Source organism: Nyctibius grandis, chromosome 5 (genome assembly GCF_013368605.1).
Source record: "Nyctibius grandis isolate bNycGra1 chromosome 5, bNycGra1.pri, whole genome shotgun sequence".
NCBI classification, from domain to species: domain Eukaryota; kingdom Metazoa; phylum Chordata; class Aves; order Nyctibiiformes; family Nyctibiidae; genus Nyctibius; species Nyctibius grandis.
This window is the reverse complement of record NC_090662.1, coordinates 68,742,103-68,763,036: the sequence shown is the minus strand read 5'-3', so window position 1 is coordinate 68,763,036 and position 20,934 is coordinate 68,742,103. Positions and strand designations below refer to the sequence as shown.

At 40.6% G+C, this 20,934-nt stretch overlaps 1 protein-coding gene across 2 annotated transcripts in view; it reads right to left on the bottom strand.

The window, feature by feature from the left end:
• The window catches only part of PTN (pleiotrophin), a 75,294-nt gene that overhangs the window by 5,663 nt on the left and 48,697 nt on the right, over positions 1-20,934 (bottom strand). Inside the window, exons 2-4 of one of the 2 annotated variants that reach the window (XM_068401849.1) lie at positions 14,049-14,158; positions 11,881-12,054; positions 10,663-10,824 (exon numbers count right to left, since the gene is read on the bottom strand). In XM_068401849.1, coding sequence (XP_068257950.1) covers positions 10,663-10,824; positions 11,881-12,054; positions 14,049-14,157 — 445 coding nt within the window. In that variant the 5' untranslated portion in view covers position 14,158. The remainder of the gene's footprint in view (positions 1-10,662; positions 10,825-11,880; positions 12,055-14,048; positions 14,159-20,934) is intronic. The other variant, XM_068401850.1, reaches the window with a different exon arrangement.

The following is a 20,934-nucleotide window of genomic DNA, read 5'->3' as shown; positions in this document are numbered from 1 at the left end:
CAAATTCAGAATACTGGGCAGTCCCTCTAGGGAGCAGTAACCAAGCACTGCACAGCCACCCCACTCCCCCCTGGAACCCAGAGTACTTCCAGCAAGACAAAAACACCTACATAGCGTTGTACAAATACCCCTGCAAGAGCAAACTGTGTCGATGCGCACACACTGGATTATCTAATCATTCATCACCTGAATAACCCTACGAATAGTTGTATGCCTAAGAATTATTTGCAGGATTAAAAGGTGTGTGGTCACGGGATTAGCACTGGACCTGCTTCTGTGGGTCCATGATGACTGGTAACAAAAATTCCAGTGAGGATCTTACAGAGTAAACAAATCATTTTGATAAGCAGAACTTTCTCTATGCAATTTGGAATGGCAGCAGCCCTCTTTAAATAGTCATCTTTATTCTGCAGCCTCATTCTTACCATGCAAGCAGCAAAGGAAAGTAATTATGTCGAACAGGAGCCACGTACCATTTGAAGCCACTCTTAATGTATAAGGCACAAAAGGGAGGTAATTACATTTTAATGGAAGCCAAGCTCTGTAAGACAAGATTTGCAGGTATTTATTTTCATTTGTTGAGAAGAAGGTAACAATTCACTCATGGCACTGATGAACTCCTATACATAAAAGTCAAGCAGTGTCTCCAAAAGCAATACAAATCATCTGAAATAGCAAAAGCTGTGCTGATGGAAGGTTAGAGCGAAGAATTTCAACACCAGGTGTTCAGGACACAGTTTTCCCAGGAACTAGCGCTCAGTCTCACTGAGTAGAGAGGAAGGCAAGTTTTCTAAAGGGCTCTCTACCTCTCACTGGGGCGAATTTTCCAAAGCGCCTTGCTGCTATGGCAGTGCAGGGCAATGGTGCCATTGGGTCCAGGGCACTTCTCAATTTTGGAGATGAAATGCCAACCCATGTGGAACAGAGCAGTCTTGACTTTGACGAAGCCAAGGATTTTATCACTTAATGAAAAAAATCTCACCCGAAAGAGCTTCATTCTGTTCTCTAGGAGCAGAAACTGTACTCCCTTGTGATTTCCATGACTGTAGAAACAAATCACTTGATTTCTGCAATACTCTTTAAATACGATATTTCTTCTGCTTCTAGAGAACCTTTCATGAACATTTAATCAATTTTCCTCCTATTTTCCTGCCTTATGTAAAGCATTTATGTGTTCCAAATGAGTTTAAGAAAGAAAAACTATATTAAAATAGCAATTTTTTTCCAGAATTAATTCTTCCGAAAAGCCTCTTTAAGCAACAAGCAGTTCTACCGAATGGAAAAAAAGAAATACTCCACTAGCGAAACAGCAGTAGAAGGCAACCCGCCAATGAATCAATGACCTTGATGTGACTTTTACTTCATTAATATATTACAATTGATTATAACCCCTATACTTTAGCTCTGTGCTGTTTAATGACTTTCTCTAGTTCTAAGTGTTTCTTAATGTCTCCACTCTTCCAGTCACTCCTCTCCAGCAGGTTTGGTTCTGCTTCTCACTTTGCTAAATATTCATTTGGGACAGACTTGGATTTGTTCCCAGTTGAACACAAGATGAATCCAGTTCAAACCTAAACGGTGGAACTGTACTGCATAAACCAGGAAGGCACACTGCAATGTGTGTTATGAATGGGAAACAGCTAGATTTATACTTGTAACAAACACTAACATATCTGACAAAGAAATGGACCAATGAGCCACTCATATAAAGTTTCACTCATTTTCTTTCTCATTGGAATTGCAAAAGAAATAAATGCAGGGAAAAATTAATCCAATTTCTTCTAAAACCATCCACAAAGCTCTGAAATGATCTTAGACAGTCACATGCCATTGCTTGAACCTGACATTTGGATGTAGGACCTAAAAAATGTGCACTTTTAACATCCTTACATAAAACTCATCAGGAATTACAGAAAACTTTTTTTTTAAGAGGTAATTTGTTGAAGCCAAGGATTTTCATCAGAAAAGTTTAATTTTGGTGATTTCCTTAATTGAAAAATTTAGGAGAAAAAGCTTCAAAATTGCCTACACAGAGACACATGCATTTTCTGATTTTGCTAGATGGCCTAATTGCCCAAAGACAAAGATCAGGAAAGTTTCATCTCGTTTTCTTTAGTTCTGGGTCACGGGTATCTAAGGCATTAGAGCCTTAGGAGTAAGTATTCGGAAGATTGCAACGGATAAACTTTTCAAGTGAAGCTTGTTTTGCACTTGGAGACTGCTGAAGAGGTCTGGCTAACTGGAAAGTGATTTTCAGAAGTAACTCACTTTGCTCTTCCGTTTGCTGCTGCTTCTCATCTGCCTCTGGTACATTTGTACTGCTGCTTCTGCAGGGTATGGACTTTCTTACTGTTCTTTGTCATGTTCTATGCTCAGCACAAGAGGGACCCAGTCCCAGCTGGCTCTTCAGCCCTCTGACTAGGCTGTACACAAGATCCCTCTTAATGCCAGCGAGACAGGTGCAGGCACAGACTGATACATCCAGAGTTTACTCTCTGCATTCACATGTCTGCAGGAGACTGCTGAAAACAAAAAGTATTAATAATCCATTTTGAATTTGGCATTTACCTGTACCCACAGAGAAGCAAAAAGATCACACATTGAGGCAGTTTATATGTTAAACTGAGATCAGCAAATAGCTATTTAGCAGAAAGTTATTTGTGGTTCACTGTGAATAGAGACTCTATTTTATTTAGGCAATTTTTGAAAACCAGGCACACACATTTCTCAGTTGTGCTTTCTGCATCTGCCCCAGAAGAGATCTACACTCAGGGCAAAGGACACTGGCTTTGCTTTGATCCATGTTCCACACTCTGAAAAGTTGCCTGCAAAACTTTCGCAGTAAGCATAGATAGAAGAAAAGATAGAGAGACAGTGACATAGAAAATGAGATGGGGGGATAAAGAAGGGGGGAAAAAGCTTGAAAGGAAAGGAAGTGAAGAAGTAGAAAAAGAAAGGAAAGGACAGAAAGGAAGGAACAGAGTTTTCTCTCTGTTTCACTGCTGGGAACAGTAATGAGTGTAAACATTTACTGATGGCATATCTTTTATCACAGCAAGTCCCACAGCCTCAGGCATTTTCATGGCTCAAGGGCACTGACTAATGCCAAGTAGGCTGGACTGCTCTTGCAAGCCAGGAAAGTGAGACAATGAGCATGTAACAGAATTGGCACACACAAGGCTATTTAAACTTTCACCCACAAAGGTCTATATTAAACCCTAAAAGAAACTCCTGCAGGCACAAGAGGGTTAAACAAGAACATCTGTCACATCCAGTTTTTCTTCTTTTGGGGCAGCACAGAAAAAAAATGTCCGAAATACAAACCAGGGGGTGAGAAAACATGGAGGTCTAGGTTTTCCATGAATATTCCCAACCTTTTATTTTCAAAAACACCCATAAAAGCTGCAGAACAACTAAAAATCTAAAATTATTTCTTTTTAAAAAAATATTTCTCTTTCTCCCTCTCCTACAAGCATTTCCTGCTCCCTGGAATCAGGGCCGTGTCAATCAAATTGATATTATGTTATGATCTGATGCATTCAAATTATTTATCCAAACAGCATAATTTTTCAAAGGTACAAAAGCAGTCTCAAGGGAGACCACAGTGCAAAGCCTCCAAGAAACATAAGGAAATGGAAACAGAAGAAATACCAACAGAAGACTTCCAAACTTTATTAGTTACAGGCTGCACTGGCAGCCTACTAGCAGCTTGATGTTGGTCCACATTGTAACCATCACTGTGTTTATTTTTCTTATATGGCTTACTCTTGTTTCCACTTAAATTGAGAAAAATCTTATTTCTTCACGTTATGGCAGCAGAAGCCAAATCACAGACGTGTCTCAGAGCCTAAAGTTTCCAGTGAGTTTTACTTCATCTTGAAATAACAAGCCTTGTCCTCAGACTAGCAAGGGGCATAGGGAAACACAACCAAGCACTTAGTACTCGGTCTCACCCCTCTGGACCACTGTTTCTTCTCTTGGTTTTCACATTTCTCAGCTCCATAAGGCATAAATTATTCGTGGCAGAACTGCCTCTCATAGTGTTTATGCAGTGCTTAGTACAATGGCACCATTTTTCAGCTGGGGCCTCTGGCCTCTGGGCACTCATGCAATACAAATAATCGTGATGATAGCAACAATAATAACAGCCAGCTATGTTGTTGCCACTGAGCATCCACTGCCAGTGTCTGCCCCACAGAGCTCAGGTCACTGTATTTCTCTGCAGGCTACTGGTCAGTGCCACAGGCCATTCTTGAATAAACCTGCCTCATCCTTTACAGCAAGAGAAAAACCTCCCAGTTTTGCCTTTCAGATTTTTGTTTAACTATCACAGCTGTTTCCTAATATGAGAAAATCCCTCATTTTTATATCTAATTAGTTTGAGCAGATCCTATTATTCTGCCTCCTGTAATACTAATTATTACGCTAGCTGCATGCCTGCACGACTAATGAGTTACATTAAAGATGGGGAATTCTGAAACCTACAGAGGGAGATAGAGCACGACTGTGATGCCAAAACAGGAGACACCAGCACCTTTCAAACAAAACAAAATAAAATCACAGTCCTAATAATAATTTCCTCTCCCCCTGTGTCCCCTCCAGCTACTCTTTAGAAGCAGACACTTTGTTGCTACACAAAGGCAAAGTGGAGGGAGGGCACCCCAGAAAAAGCAGATTGTCCAACATGCAAAATGGAGTGGGCCACAGGTGGTCCTTTTCATCAGTGCAGCACAAAGTTTGTCCGAGCAATGAATAGCTTCTTATCAGGTGAGCAATTCACTCAGACATCACTGTCAGCTCCTTGCAACAGCCAGTAGCCAAGTCATCCTGCCAAAGCACAGTCAGTCTGTCCTGGCAGTGCACTGTGAGTAAAATGTTCTCTCTGCAGGTAGAAATCAAGGCTGCCACTGTAGTGCTCAAAAACCACGTTTTCTGCTCCTGGCACCAAAGTAAGGACAGGACTTAACAAAAGTCCAGCTCTATGTTTTGACACCAAGCTCCCTAAGAAGACACAAGGTAAATCAGTGTCAAACACTGTCTTAAGTCCACTGTGATTACTAATGTCAAAACCAAGGACCCTAGTTAAAGACTGCAATTCAGACACGCACCTTGAAGTAAATCATCACATTCTGATAATTGTAATTGCAGACTAGGAAAAGGGGAGAAGCAGCTACTAGTCAGAGCATGGAGCCAAGAGTCAACAGCTTCCAGCTGAGTGCCTGAACCTGCCACTAATACTATGTCAAACTGGAAAACCATTCAGCCTTTCTGACGTTGAATTATTACTTTTCTTAAATTGTACTTTCTCAGCTCCAAGGAGTGACAGGAGGATTAGCTAATTGCTACCTGTAAAGATTGCTAGATAAAAAGAAATAATGTAGTGCAGATTATTTACATTGCACTAAACTCTTAAGTAAAACTCTTCAAACAATATGAAATTATTAAAAACATACAAGGTGTAGTCTTTCCTCCACTGCAGTAGCACGCACGCCGTGCCAAACACAGGGAACTGCACTGACACCTTGCTAGACCCTCCAATGATACACCTGGTCTGCATTCCAGGAAAGAGATTACAGCTGTTAACAATTCCAGTATGTCTTGCCTTCATGTGAGAAACCTTTCCAAACACTGCGTGTTGGAGGGTGTGATCTTTGGGTGCCACCCCAACTATTAAAGATGACAGTGGTGTAAGCAGTGTTAATGTTTGCCAACCTTAGTTGGAATTATTTTCCTATGTGGCAAGGACTGAGCTGAGCCAGGGTAAAGTAACTCATAGATCAGATATACTGTAAACGGATAAAAAGTTGAGAAGGGAGATTTATTAAAAAGAACTAAATACAACCAGGTGAAGAAATTATCAGAAAGGAGCCATAATTCAAAAAATGAAGGGTACATTGCAGAAAGAGCAGGCAGACTGCTTATTCTATTTTATTTTATCTTAATCAAAAGAATAAATAGCTAAAAGTACAAGAGTTATGGGAGAAAGAGAGGAGGAATGAGAGTGACGGAAAGAGTGAAAAAAGAAATAAAGCCTATCAGGCAACCCAGCTCAATAAAAATAAATTCCTCCTCTCTCAGCAGTTAAAGCAAAATGTTTCCTGAATCCTGACAATACCCCATTCTTTTACTTTCTGGCTGGCTGGAACCCGAACAACCATCAATCAAGTTTTGGTGGCCATGAAGTAGGCCAGATGGAGTATGTCGGAAGCGTTTGCTGCTCTTTGGTGCAAGTTGGCCATTAGAGCAGTCACTCGACAGAAGTGCCTGAGTCTTTCACATCTGTCAAGATAGTTTAGGGAGACCTTGAACATCCCCGGCCTTGCAGACACTGATTAGAATATGCAATTGTGTGTGCTAGAGGAGAGGTGGCTGCCTCCGCTGGGATTTTGTGATAAAAATTATCCATTCATCCTTTCCAGCCTTTGTGACAGGCTTTCTCATGACCTCATTTGTGTACTAAATACACAAACCATGGTGTCTGGGATATCACTGTCACGTTACTGACAATGTCTCTGTCCAAATGCACAATATTCAAGAACGAACAACAGTTCTCATCCTGTGTTAACTACACTTCAGCACAGCAGCCCAGGACCAAGCTATTGTCTTTCAATCTGAGAACACCTCAGCAAAGATATGGAGAAATGAGCTCGTCAGAAATCCAGATAAAATTCAAATTCCTGATTCATCATCTGCTCTCCTACAGCAGAGTGTCTCTAATAATTCTCCTCTTGCAAGCAGTGAGCTCCAAAATGTCCAAGTGTCACAGACTACAATCCATACTTAAAGTCAGCTGCTCAGAAGAAAAATTACTCATCAGAGCAGTTGCTTATAAAGAAAAATTCTATTTTTTTTTATTATTTTTTTTTTTTAGCTTCCAAAATAATGACAGTGCTTCAAAAAGACTTTCAGGCTTATCCATGAATGCTGACTAATGATAAAACAAATCCATAACACTTAGATCACCAGTTTATGAGGCAGGCAGTGATTCCCAAGGTTAATGAGCATCTCCTGATTTAATTTAGCAGAAGTTTTGCCAATGCTTATAGAAGTTCCTGGAAAACCAAAATATAGTTTTATCAGCAAATCTGCAAAATGATAACCCTTGGGATTTTTCTGCAGGTATAATTTTCCTTTCTGTTAAGCATAGATCAAACTCCTGTGAAACAGCAGTCACCTTCGAAATAGTTACGTGAGAGGAAGGAGACACAGGATTCATCCTATCAGCAAAGTTGCTGCATGCTCATGAGCTGGAAAGGTGGATAAGCAACAGGAGAGCAGCAGTTACAGGTAACATTAATTTATTTGCATTTTTCTCAAAGAACAGAGAAGGTGAGGAGAAACTTAAGACATCAAGCCACACTAAGAAAATGTGTCAGGTGAAGTCTGATACACAATACTTCACTGGGCAAGCCTAGACAAAATAATCTGCCCTACCCACACACCTTCTTGGGTTCTTAACTAACCGCATTAATTAACTTTTTAAAAAAATATAAGAGTTAGGGAGAATTGTGAAGGTCTCAGATAAAGATATCTACTCCACATGCAAGCAATGATCAAAAGAAAAACATATTTAAGTTATTTAGTGGGTGTTATGAACAATAAAGGAAGTATTACAATTACAATTTTCATCTCAAAAATGATTTTGCAATAATAGAAGGAATTTAGGTAAGTCCAGCAGAGAGTATTCTTATTGTGGATAAATTGTTATACAACAAAATACTTAAGTCAGAGGTTTTAGCTTTAAAAGATGGCAAGTGACAAAAAGTAACAGAAGATATATGAAACTACAATTGATTGGAGAAGCTAAATAGGGGCTTTTACTCACCCCATTTACAATATGAAATCAAAAGGAAAAGCGATGTAATGCAGAGGTTACAAACACGAACTAATAGAAGGAAAATTTCAGTGCACAGGAAAGGAGGTTAGTCAGGAAAATAATGAAAACAACCCTTTTTTTTCTGAATATACTGGTATTTTTCAGTGCAATATTCTCAGTCAGTTCACATCTGCTTTTGGTACTCCCAACCTATTGCTGTCAGAGATGTATTCAGTGATGCGGTTCTTGAAGAACATACCAGTCAGAAAGGTAACCGTTTAGCAGTACAACAGATTCCTGTAATCAATAAGCCCCTCGCTTACTATTCTGCTGCCAGAGCTGCCATATGCCAGAGAGCCACTGCCCTGCTACTCCAGGCAATCACAGTAGGAATGTACGGCACTTGAACATAATGTATCATATGCTTTTTCTCTTGTAGTCTTGAGCCACTGATGTGAAGCTATGGGTGTAAAGGGAGGCTAATATATAGCTGCAGTCCATTCCAAGTGCTCAGACAATAATCTAGATCTTACTTCTTGTCTCCAAAGAATTAAACTGGGTCCTATGCTAACTATAGATTGAATACAGTTTAATTTTCCCTTTATCTAGATGTGGGTGGGGACTTACCTCCAACCTATAATTTCCTTCACCTGAGGAAGAAAACAGAAATACTCGCATTCCAGCTAACATGTCAGCACTCAGATTTTTAACTCAGAAATAAAGTTCAGTAGGGCACAACATTTCACACAGTATTAATCTGCTTGATCTAATTTCTTACTCTTGTTTCTCCTACTGCTGCCAACATACTGTCTGGTACAGCTCCTACGTAGTTATACCCACAGATCTGCAATATGGATTTCTTATCTTTAGCTCAGGGCCCAGGCAGGCTGCAAGCATGACTTCCATGCGTGCCGCTCCTACTAATGCCAACAGCAGATGAACGAGCAGGTGGCATGCAGGAAGATGCCGTGCGACTTCTAATGCAAATCAGGAGAGCAGAATTTCTACCCACAGTTATTATGATCACAAACCTACATTTGTACCTATTTCTCCTTTTGCATTCCTTCAAATCAAATGAAGTCAGGTTTCCCAATTAAGTCAAACCACATAACTATGTTTGCTGCGGTCAGTCCCAATCTGAGTTTCAGTCTCAGCTATAACTCACTCCTATCTAGATTCAGTTAAAGTTAACTCCAATCCAGCAATTTCACAAGCTCTGCCTTTAAAACTATAACTTGAAAGCGACCCTGTACCACCCAACACATTGTTCTCACGAAACAATGCTGCATCAACACTCTGCTTTGTCTCCCTCTCCCCTCTCCCAACAGCCATTGATAGAATATACGGGCTCAGCGGGAGCAGAACAAGGCAGAGAGCTACTAGTGGCCCGAGTGGCAGAGGCCTTCTGGCAGCACAATAGGAAGCTTCATTCAATAAACTCCCAAATGCCACTTAGGCATGGAAACTTACTCAAAAAAAAAACCCCACAACACCACCAAAAAAAAGTCCTTCCCCCCAAACTAATAAACAATACAATCACACAGCTCAAAGCCCTACCTGCATTCCCACCCAGTCACATTCATCCCCAAATGAAGACGTTTATTGCTGCCAACTCAACTAAGTCAGCTGGTCTCTCAAAATCTAGTTGTATCCATTCTACTTCACAGCTTGTCATTATCTACGCAGGTTCTTAACTGCTTATCTTAGTGCTTATCTGATAACTTAGTGCTTATCTGATAACTCCATGGATGGTGTGCGAGGAAGACCAGGTACAGCTGTACTGACTGCAAAGCAGACGGATGCACACACACACACAGAAAGCATCTGCAACCTCATCAGACGTGTCTCTGGTTGCACAAGCTGAGCAGGCCACCTGCAGGTACCCCTCAGATCAGTGGTGCACCACCATCCACAATTTGAAAATTGCTCGTCCCAGTTGCACCTGTCACTCCTAATCACAGTTATTTTTACAATTACCCAAGTATATGCAGAGCCTGGAATGTGTTAAACCTAGATGGTTTTAAGCAAACAAATGCCAGGGTAGCATAGCTGGTATAATCCACTTAAAACACATTACTTCTGTATCTCAAACAAGATCTCTCAGTTTTAGCTCCCACTATAAATCATCCTACACACATAACACCTGCTACTCCAACAAAAGAGTACATTAAAAGGCTTTAATGATTAGAAAGAAAATAAGTTTGTCTAAGGGACACCTGGAAACACAAATGCAGGGCATATGCCTTTCTGCGTGCTAGGAATTACACTGTCACTCACATTTAAATGAGACATACACATTCCGTACTCTCCTTTCTGCTATCTTTGAATAAAGAATATACAACCCCAAGGGTGCAGAACATTCACATATCCTCTTTTCAGCATGCGATGAGCAGAATATCCCTTCAATACTACCTGTCAAGAAGAAAGCAGTCCCTTTTTCAATTAGTCATCATTCGATACCAAACAAAACCTATATAAAAGGTGTCTTTATCAAAAGACATTTGCATGGTATTATTGGCCTGTTCCCATCAACAGGTGAGTTATGAAAAGCACCTGTACCCTGGAGGTCTAGTGAGCATCAGCAAACTGGTAGCAGTACAGGTGGTCTAAGGTTAGAATCAGAGCTCTAATCTTCAGCTCACCTTTTGTGTGTGAGACTGCCTTGACTACAGAAACTCAGGAATATTGTCTGTCTGACAGCTAGGAGATAGGAGCAGTGCAGAACTGAGGAAAGGTCATGGAAGTACAATCTCCTATAATACTGAGTTCCCACTGAAGCATGTGGGACTTCACAAACCCAGTGATTTAAATGAACTGCTGTGCAGCTTTCAGCAAATGGAATTTACCTTGAGGTTTGGGTTTAGTAAGCTTCCCACAGGGCTTTGAGATTGTGACAGTCTTCTGGCAGTCAGCGTTATGAAGGGCTCTCTTTAGGTTCCCGGTTCGAGTCTTCAAGGCAGTATTCAAGTCACATTCTCCCCAGGCCTGGAACTGGTATTTGCACTCTGCTGCGATGAATAAATAAATGGCAATATTTAAACCAGAATGACTGAGTGTGAAAACAAAAATGTTACAAGTCTAATCGGATACAATGGACAGCCAGCGCTTGTAGACAAAAGGATCATGCAAGAAAAGAATCCCAAGAAAAATCTGAAGATGATTTGCAGTGACAATTGCAGTCTCCCCCTCGCCCCGCCCAAAAAAAAAAGACTTTAAAATGGAATCCTCTTGCTTTTGCATGGATATTGCATTATTGTCATATAAAGGAAAATACATTCAACTATGAAGATACACAATAAATTTAAAAAAGAAACAAACAAGAGCAGTGGGAAATGTCATTCACATTCTATATGGTTGTTCCTCCATTTGTGTGATGCCAAAGGTTACCAAATAAGGACTGAGTAGTTTCAAGAATGTATGTGCAACTGTGAACTTGTCAAGTCTGAAACTGCTGCACTGATTGCCTTCGTAAGGTCACAATGATGTCAAAGCCATAAAAGCTGTTTACTAGAAAAAAAGCCAAGTCTGCAAGAGTAATCAGACCTGAGTCCTGCACAGACATCTTGTCCAGGACAGATCTGACATATCTTTCTGAACTGTTATAGATGAACTTTTTGAACTGAATAATATAGATAAAATACACTAGCCTTCATTCACTCCTTTCACTGCACGCACTGGTAGCCACTCATGCTGCATACTGTAAATCACGTCGCAAGGTCACGTAAAGCCTGTGGTAACCATCACAGAGATTCACAGCTGTGAGAGAACACACAACACTTATATTGCTGCCTTAAATAGGGTTGTACACCACAGGAGAGCAGATTTAAACATGCTGCTGGAACACTGAGTTTACAATAAGTAGGCTACGTGGATTCTCTGCAGAGGAGCTGCTTTGCTCTGAAGAAGCTGCCTTCTGATGCCTTACGTGTTCTAGCTGCGATGAACTTGAAATACAGAAGTAGCCCCTTCACCAAGACATTTGCAGAGCTAAGCAGAAAACACAGGCTTCCTTCTCCACACTTAAGTAAACACCAAAGCAAATCTCTTGAGAGAGTGATGCTTACCTCCAAATTGCTTCTTCCAGTTGCAGGGTATCTTACACTTCTGAGTCTTGGTGGTTTGTTTGCACTCAGCTCCAGTGCGAGTGCCTTCGCGTGTCCCCAGGCCACAGTCACCACTGGTGGGCACACAGACGCTCCACTGCCATTCCCCACAGTCAGACTTCTTTGCTTTTTTCTCTGGATGAAGACAAGGAACCAAAGCCAAACAAGAGAACTGGTCAGTACCCAGAGCCTGTGGAGAAGTTCCTAAACTTCACTAAACGGTCACAGCACCAAAAGGGTGAATAAGGAAGACATTCGTAAAACAATTGCTTCAAAAGCAAAAGGTCTGGCATCCTCTTCCCAGTTCTGCAGAGACAGGTCAGCCTCTTTGACTCCAAAGCAGGGTCATTCAAATTCAGTCCCACTACCATGACTACTAGTCCACTTAGATATTCTCAAGTGGATCCTCTTCTTCAGAATGGGGAAGCATCTAGAAACCCTCAGGGATCACTGATCAAAACATGCAGGAGGACTCACTCGGAAAGGACACTCCTCTGTCTCCAGTAGCTGATTGTATGCAAATATTTTCAGTTCCAACTGAAGCACTACACACTATACAGATCAGAAATGTATGTGTTGACATTGTGCATCAGAGGATTTGAGCACCTCCAGGGAACAGCTGTGGGCTATGAACTTTTCACTTGGTATACCATGACACATTTTATGTCAGAATATGACCAAAACTCCAAAGGCAAAAAAAAAACCTACATGGAGAAGTGTACTCAAAATGCTGTTAATATAAGTGGGTTTGCTGCTCAGGGACAAAAGTAAGGATCATGATTTCATTTAAATCCTTAAGCCCAAGTCTGACAAGAAAAGACAGCAATGTTATCAAACCCAAGGGTTCACAAAAATAGTTAGGCTCCCAAAACATCACAAGTAACTTTAAATAACCTTATATAAAATTATTTTCCTTCTAGCTGTTGCATATTTACATTCACATTTTCTCATATTTCCATTCAGCCACAATGGTTAGAAACACCTTTTTTTTCTAATGGGAACACTAATTCTGATAGACTCACAGGTCATATTAACTGGTGTGTAAGTAGAAAAACACCAAAAGATGTGTTCCTTAAAAAATGTCAAAACTGGGTTCGGTAGATATGAATTTTTCACCCCAGGCCTGTCTCTCCTATAATGAGGTCTGAGTTCATCACTGACAGAAAGTAATTACCACTGGATGTGCGGCTGTCTATCTGCAGCAGCGAGTTAGTTCAGTTCTTTGTCAGAGGATTTCCACATCACACAGCATTGGCGTAGCATTGTCATATACAACACTGAACGAGCGACACGATAACTGCTCTTTCATCACTCCTGTTTGGTTCTCCTTAAGTCAAGCACGAACCTATTCCCAGAGCAAATTTTAAACTGCCGTGCAATACCCACTCTGCGATAAACTAAGGACTCCAGGCTCCAGGGCTGTCAAGCAGCCAGCTTTCATGGAAACTATCTTTTGTTTTCCTATTTAACACAGAACAATATGTCACAGCCACAAATCCTTACCCTCTACGTCAAAAGGTTAACGAATTACCTGAATTTCATAACAAAACCAGAAGCATTTGACATTATTGTGTCCAGTTCTGGGCCCCTCAGTTCAAGAAGGACAGGGAACTGCCAGAGAGAGTCCAGCGCAGAGCCACAAAGATGATTAAGGAGGTGGAACATCTCCCTTATGAGGAGAGGCTGAGGGAGCTGGGTCTCTTTAGCTTGGAGAAGAGGAGACTGAGGGGTGACCTCATTAATGTTTATAAATATGTAAAGGGCAAGTGTCATGAGGATGGAGCCAGGCTCTTCTCAGGGCATCCATTGACAGGACAAGGGGCAAGGGGTGCAAGCTGGAACACAGGAGGTTCCACATAAATATGAGGAAAAACTTCTTTACAGTGAGGGTAACTGAACACTGGAACAGGCTGCCCAGAGAGGTTGTGGAGTCTCCTTCTCTGGAGACATTCAAAACCCGCCTGGACGCGTTCCTGGGTGATATGATCTAGGTAATCCTGCTCCGACAAGGGGATTGGACTAGATGATCTTTCGAGGTCTCTTCCAATCCCTAACATTCTGTGATTCTGTGATTCTCCCACACATGCAATCTATCTCAGGAATTAACTCTGAATTACGCTGGACCTTACCTGGTTTCTCTTTTTTGCCAGCCTCGGTGGTACTCACAGCTGCCAGAATGAAAACAAGTGCCAGGAGGGCAGCTGTGAACATTCGACGTTGTTGCTGTTGCTGTTGCATTCTGGGGATTAACAAGAGAGAGGAAAAAAAAGGTTGGTTAGACTGTAAAAAGTGGGACCCCATCTAAAGTGTAGATACAGCATTTTTGGGAAGCTCTGCTTCAGGCCCACAAGAAACAAGCAGGTCAAACATAATTAGCTATTGGCAGAATGGGCAATTATCTTCATTCCAGAGAGAATACAAAGATTTTTAACAATTATTTTTCAGCCTGTGTACCAAATCCCTGATCTGCATCGCTGATGTTACGGATGAGTTTTACCACAGGAAGGTCAGCAATTATTGCTCACCTTCTAGAAACCTGTCAGAGAATCAAGGGTCCTGATGGGCCTGGAACTTCTCTCTTCTTTCCTGACCTCCAGCTGTGATTTATTGTGCAAAACTAAACGTAACATATACTTTGTGTCTCAGTTTACCCATTCACATGAAGCAGGGAATGCTACACTGTCCACCTTGCAAGGGTTCAAGTTCTTATTAGGCTTACTTGACGCTTGAAAAGAGCTTCTTTCATGAAAACTTATATAGGTAATATGTGATGTATTATCTTAATTGTTATTGGCATGCTTCTACCTACCTTTTCCTTCCCCTCCAATTAGTGTCTCTTCCTAATATAAATTAAGCTAATTGCCTGAAATGCAAAATGGGCACAGAGATAGGACTTGCACACACAGCTAGAGGCTATCCATAGCATGCTAATGAACCCAAATTCTGGATTTGGGAAGCAAATATTCAAATATAAAAAGGTATTAAAAACATTTGCTTGGTGGTGAAGCATCAGTTATTAGCCAACCATCAAGTTATTCAGAGCTGGCTGACTTCAACGGCTTACACACGTATTCCCCTTTCACTTTGCTACAATTGGCATTGTCTCATTTTGGCATTGTTTATTGGAAAGCAGGGCCATAACAAATACATATGTTAAAAATAAGCAACCTCCCCATTTCCCAGAGATACCTCTTAGTAGGCGGCTGGGTACCAAGACAGTGGACTAGAGATTGCTGGGATGGAAGGTTTCTCCAGCCTTTGACATTCATGCTACACCAGCCCTCCAAGTAGGTGTCAACACTGCTAGCCACTAAGATGGCCTTAAAAACTCAACTAGACTGATGTTACAGCGAGTTTAGAGGCACCCTGATCTCATTTTGCCACCTTAGGGGAGAATTAATTCTCACTATGAACAAAACCCAAAATATATTTGAAATTTAACTTGGCAATCCTCAGTATTCCCTGCTGGCAACCTCTTGCTCAAAAGCAACATAATTGTGACTGACATGGAAAACAGGAGAGGAATCCCAAACACAGAGACTTTTAAGTATCCAACTTTATTATCATACTAGAAGCCAGATGAGAAAACTTAATAGTTTTGTTGAAATAAAGTTCATGTGAAGAGTGCAAGAGACCTGGCATTCAAATGTCTGAAAGGGCTGTCATTAACACCAGTTTGGTTTACTTAAAAAGAAAGTACCACTTTCCATCGTGAAGAAAGGACCACCAGTGTTTCCAGTGAACTCAAACAGAGCCCAGAGCTAGAGCGCACATGAGTCCTGCATGAGCTTGGGTTTGTTTTTTCCTTTCTTCGGCTACATGTTTCCATGTAGAGCCTCTCGTGTTTTACAGAAAATGAAATAAATAAATAAAACCAGCAATAAAAAAATAAATATGCCTTTTGGATGGGGTCACACGTACCCCACGGGCTGCTGGCAGTCACCAGGAGCCATGGATAAACTGTCTGTGGGGAAGCTGCCTTCTATTAAGTGGACAGAGACTCAAATTCAAATCTGATCAACATTATTTTCAGCAAAACAGGCAGGGAAAATAGTGGGGTTTGGAGTCTGAAATGTTCCAGAAACCCTATAAACAAAACCCCACAGAGCCTTAATATAGCATGTTTTCCTAAGACTCCAAGTCTCCCTACAGCCAAAACACTTGCCAAGCTGTCTAAGGCAAACACTAAACCTGCAGAGAGATATATATATCCCTCTGGCAGAGAGAGACAGGCTGCTTCCTGAAGTGTCTTTGCTATTAACTACCAACAAGCAAAAAGCCATGTTGTACAGATGGAGGCCTTGCCTCACACCACACCAACACTGAATTTGATGTAACCAGTATAACTACAGAAAATTGCATAATTGTTTTGCACACCATAGATCAGCAAGGGCAGGTGCTCCCACAAAATTACAAATGGCCTATACATAGTACCCATTAAATATTAGATATTTTTTCAGAAGGTCAGAAAATCCCACCTATCAGTAATCATTTTGAGTTCAATCTTCAGTTTTCCTTGCAAATATTTCATCTGGCCATTAAAAATATGGATGAAGAGGAAAAACTTGTCAGACTGGACTTATTTTTGAAAACAAACAGAGCAAGACAGCAGCCTTTAAACAAATGGCAGTGGCATTTACAACAAAAAGGAGGAGATAAAAATAAAAGTGAAGGAAAGAAAAGAGACATTTGGGGTGGGGGGAGCTTCAGGAAACTTCAGAAGAGATAAAGAGAGTTTAGAACAGCTTAAATGGTAAGCTGGAACTAGACCAGAAAAAGAGAGTGAGTGATCATGAAAAAAATACCAAAACAGGAATGAGAGATAAGTAGTTAATGATGGTTAAACACTGAAACAAAGAGTGTTAGGAAAATATGAAGTATGTAATGAGGTGAGAAGTGAAGCCCAGCTGAGATGCACCATAGCAAGTGGATTCTCCCAACAAAAAGGAGGCACAGGAATTACTTCAGTCTCACAGCTGATTTCACAGTCAATCTCTGCTGGGAGCAAAAATGAAAGGAAAATTAAAAAATGGTAGGCAATCAGAAAATTAATGAGTTCATCAACCATCCATCCATGAGTTCAACTGCATGTCAAGCACCAGAGAGTCAGGCAGAAGTCACATTACGCCTGCAGTTTAAAGGACCTTCTGAGTGGAGCTTGAGCCTCCCAGTCCAAATTCCTCACTACCCCTGACCTGATTTTACAATCACACTCATCTCTCCTGAACCTGATTCATTAAATCATTCATCTGCTGTGACGAGTACAGTCCACATGACTAAGTGTACCAACACCTTTAGGAAATACCTACTCTATGGACCGCAGCACACAAATCCCAGCTCTACCAAGACCCAGTATCTACGTAGCGTAGCACAGTGGCATGCAGACACTTCCATTTGGGTCCAGAAATGCTATAGACACTTTCATGCAGTGCCAGGCTTTTTTAGCCCATGAGAAAGTTTATTCCTTACAACCCAAGACAGCTTGCTTCCTTTGTACCCAAGTTGGCAGCCCAAGGTGGCCTAGGTGTTTTCATGCTGTGCTTCTTAGACCTTTTGATCTCAGTTAGTGCAAGTCAAGCTCGTTGGAGTGACTCTGCACTCATGCAATTAACTCATACACAGGTTCTCCATTTCTCACGTCTGAACAAGTCTTTCCTGAACACAAGCATCCAGAACAACCCAGACAATTTTAAATGAAGCTCTATCAGTGAGCAAGTGTTTATTTTTCCTAGCCTTACTGAAGCTAGCATATGCAGCACATCCTAGGATCACATATGCCTTTTGCAGGTGGTTTTTTTGCTGTTAATAACTATTACTCACAAGCCCTTCCCTTCATCTGTTCTTTCCAAAGCATCTGGCAAGGTCCCAGATTATAGCAGCAAGTATTTTTTATTAGTCCATATGAGTGCAATCTCCCACTCTGAACTATCAGGTTTTCTCAGATGATTTAATCCACCCGTATCCTCCAGCTCTTCCAGTATAATATGTCAAACATCAGCTGTGTTGATAATGCTGTACCCTGCAACCCTACATGTATTGCAATACAGTATGTCTTGCCATCACTAATGACAGGCCACGGGCTTTGTAGTGAGCCTGCAAGGCCTCAGGATTGAGGTTTATCGAGGCTTGCTCTGTCTGAGCTTTCCTTGGCCTGTCCGCAGCTTCGTCACATTTGAGTTAGCTGCAACAGCAATTTTTCTAATTGACTAGCTAGCTATGGCTAATTTGATTTACTCTTCTTTGCTATCATATGGAGCTACCCAGGTTTTACGACCCTATTATAATAATCTACTATAGAGAAATACAGCACTGGTATCTTAGCAAAGGCCTTGAGAAGTGGAGACACAGGATGCAGTGTAGAGGAGTACAGGTATGGGAGATACGAGATGGGGCACAGGCTTGACAGTGGAGAACCCCCAGCTATAAACAACTCACCCACGTCCGGATAAAGAAATGTAGACCTGGAGCTGGACAAAACTGGATAGAGGAGTAAGAAAGAGAAGACACTTATATAGTAAGTTTGGATATAACACGGAGCCGCAGAGCAATGAAGAAAGAAAAAGACATAAAAGCATGCTAGCAAACATCAAAAAACAACCCCAAGTTGATCCTAAAGTGAGGAAGAAGAAACCATCAATATGAACATCCTCCTGGCTGAAGACTCCAGATGATGACAAGTCACCATAACCATTCTTACCGCCAATACCATAATGAAACCACTAACCTTAGGGCTGAGAGGAGCTGGGGAAGGGTCAGCATAACATTGGGAAAAGCAGTTGAATTTAAGTGCATGTATAACAATTTTAACTGTGGTGGTGATGGTATTGTTATTATTATAACATCTGCATAGACATATTCTTTTTCTGTAATAATTACATCTACACTAATAATGATTCTTGGATTAGACTGTTAAGATTTCAATTACACTAACAATAAACTTTTTACTTTATATAAATATATATAAAAGATATTGTTCCTCTTTGCCCATAAACAATATTTTGAGCATAACTGTGACTCCCAATTTCACCTTTTAGTACACTATCACTTTCATCCCATGATCATGAATAAATAAAATGCACCCCAAAAGCATATTTAAGAAATTCTTACAGTCCATTATTTCTCTTCACAACACTGCTCATTTTGAGTCCTCTTTAAGCTCCTTACCCATGTTAGAACTACCTTTTGCATGATTTCTTCTTTTTTTCTTGCTTGAATGAATAATTTCTCATCAAGTCCCATAACAAATACTTTAATAAATTACAGTTTGATTAGTCCCAGATTAGTTATGTCTACAAAATCAGTTTTTAAATGAGCTAGTTTGGGAAATCAGTCTCCTTTCAGTAAACACATGCTCTGTTTAATGAAACTTAACATTTACCTCTGCTTCTTCAATTATTCTCTTATTCAAAATGTGTTCTATTTCGCAGTCCATCGAGGGCAGATGAACATGTCTGCAGTTACCTGGATCTCTTTCTTTCCCTCTTCTTAAATATAAATATTATATTTGCTATGCTCCAGTTGTACAACAGCAGGAAGTACTTGATGCATGTTTTAACAGTCTTAATGAATCTGAAATGTCAAGTGCCATTTTTACAGTGCTCTGAGATGGAAACACAGAGTTTTGTCTATAAAAGAGAAGTTAAGAGCATTCGGCTCTTAGGAGTTTGATGTCTGTAACAGTTGCAGAGACTTCTGCTTCTCCAGGTCTCTTTCCCATTCACCATCTGGTGCATGCCCCTATGGCCTACCTGATCTCCCATATTGAAAACCAAGGCAAATGCTCAAGCACTTTTGGAGCCAGACCTTTGTGAACTGTAACCTTCCAACTGTAAAATGTTCCCTCTTCCCTCACACACATACACATACACATATTCGTTATTTCCAGAACGGGGGCGGGGGGTGGGGATCATCTAGATTTGCATTTCATTTCCTTTGCAAGATTTAAGTCAGCTTACTTTTTGGTGAGTCTCAGCAATCTGCCACTTCTGGACTTCCAAGACACTACTTTCTTGGATGATCAGTACCATTCTCATAAATTCCTGCAAGTTCCTGATAGCACTTTAGTGGATTGATCCCCAGTTAGATTTGGAATTCCTCTCTACAGGCTTTTTTTTCCCCTCTTTTTTCTTGAGGAAACAAATTTCATTTTTTTTTTACTTTGATACAAAGAGATTTGAAGTAATCTTTTATTAAAAATCTTGCATTGGTCCAACACACATCACCAGTTTACTTCTTACAAATCAACTTTTAAAACTGAAAACTTTAATTAGATTTACATTCATAATCCTATGTAATATAAACTGAATCAGTTTGTTAACACTTGATACAAGTGGTTATTTTTAAGGATGAGCTTTAAGAATGAGCTGTAAGGTCATACTGAATTAAATTCTAAAATAGCATCAACTTTTTATAGTCCTATGGTAGGTAGTGAAGAAATCACATCCACAAATAACTAGCCCCTATTATTATTAGCACCGTTTACCTCCTCATGCATAACACCACAAGGACTTCTAACTAAATTCACATCCAACTTTGGGTCGACACAAAACCAGTAGATATTTTTCCATAGTCCTCCAAAGTAGTTGGAGGAGTCATATGACTCCTATCTTAGGCATACCAGTAGCTCTTATTTATTTACAGTGTTATCATTAATTTCCATTACAGCTATATGACTTTTACTCTGGTTTCTGTCTTTTCTGGACCTATTTCTGGACCTTCAACTCCTGCCTACTAGTCATGATTACCATGAGAGAGTATGTGTGGCCTAACCCAATAATATCCATTTGGAGATACTACACCTCTTTCCAGCTTCTACAATTAATTCCCCAGGCCACCTGCATCTGATATTTCTTTCTGATCTCACCCAAATGCCTGTCTTTCCACCCTGACTACTGCAGTTTTCAACAGCAGTAACTTTATTTCTTTGTCTTGGCTACCCTTCCACTGTAATGTTGTTTATCTGTTCATGCTAAACCTTTATTCACCTTATCTGTCCTTCCTGAGTACTAATAGTAG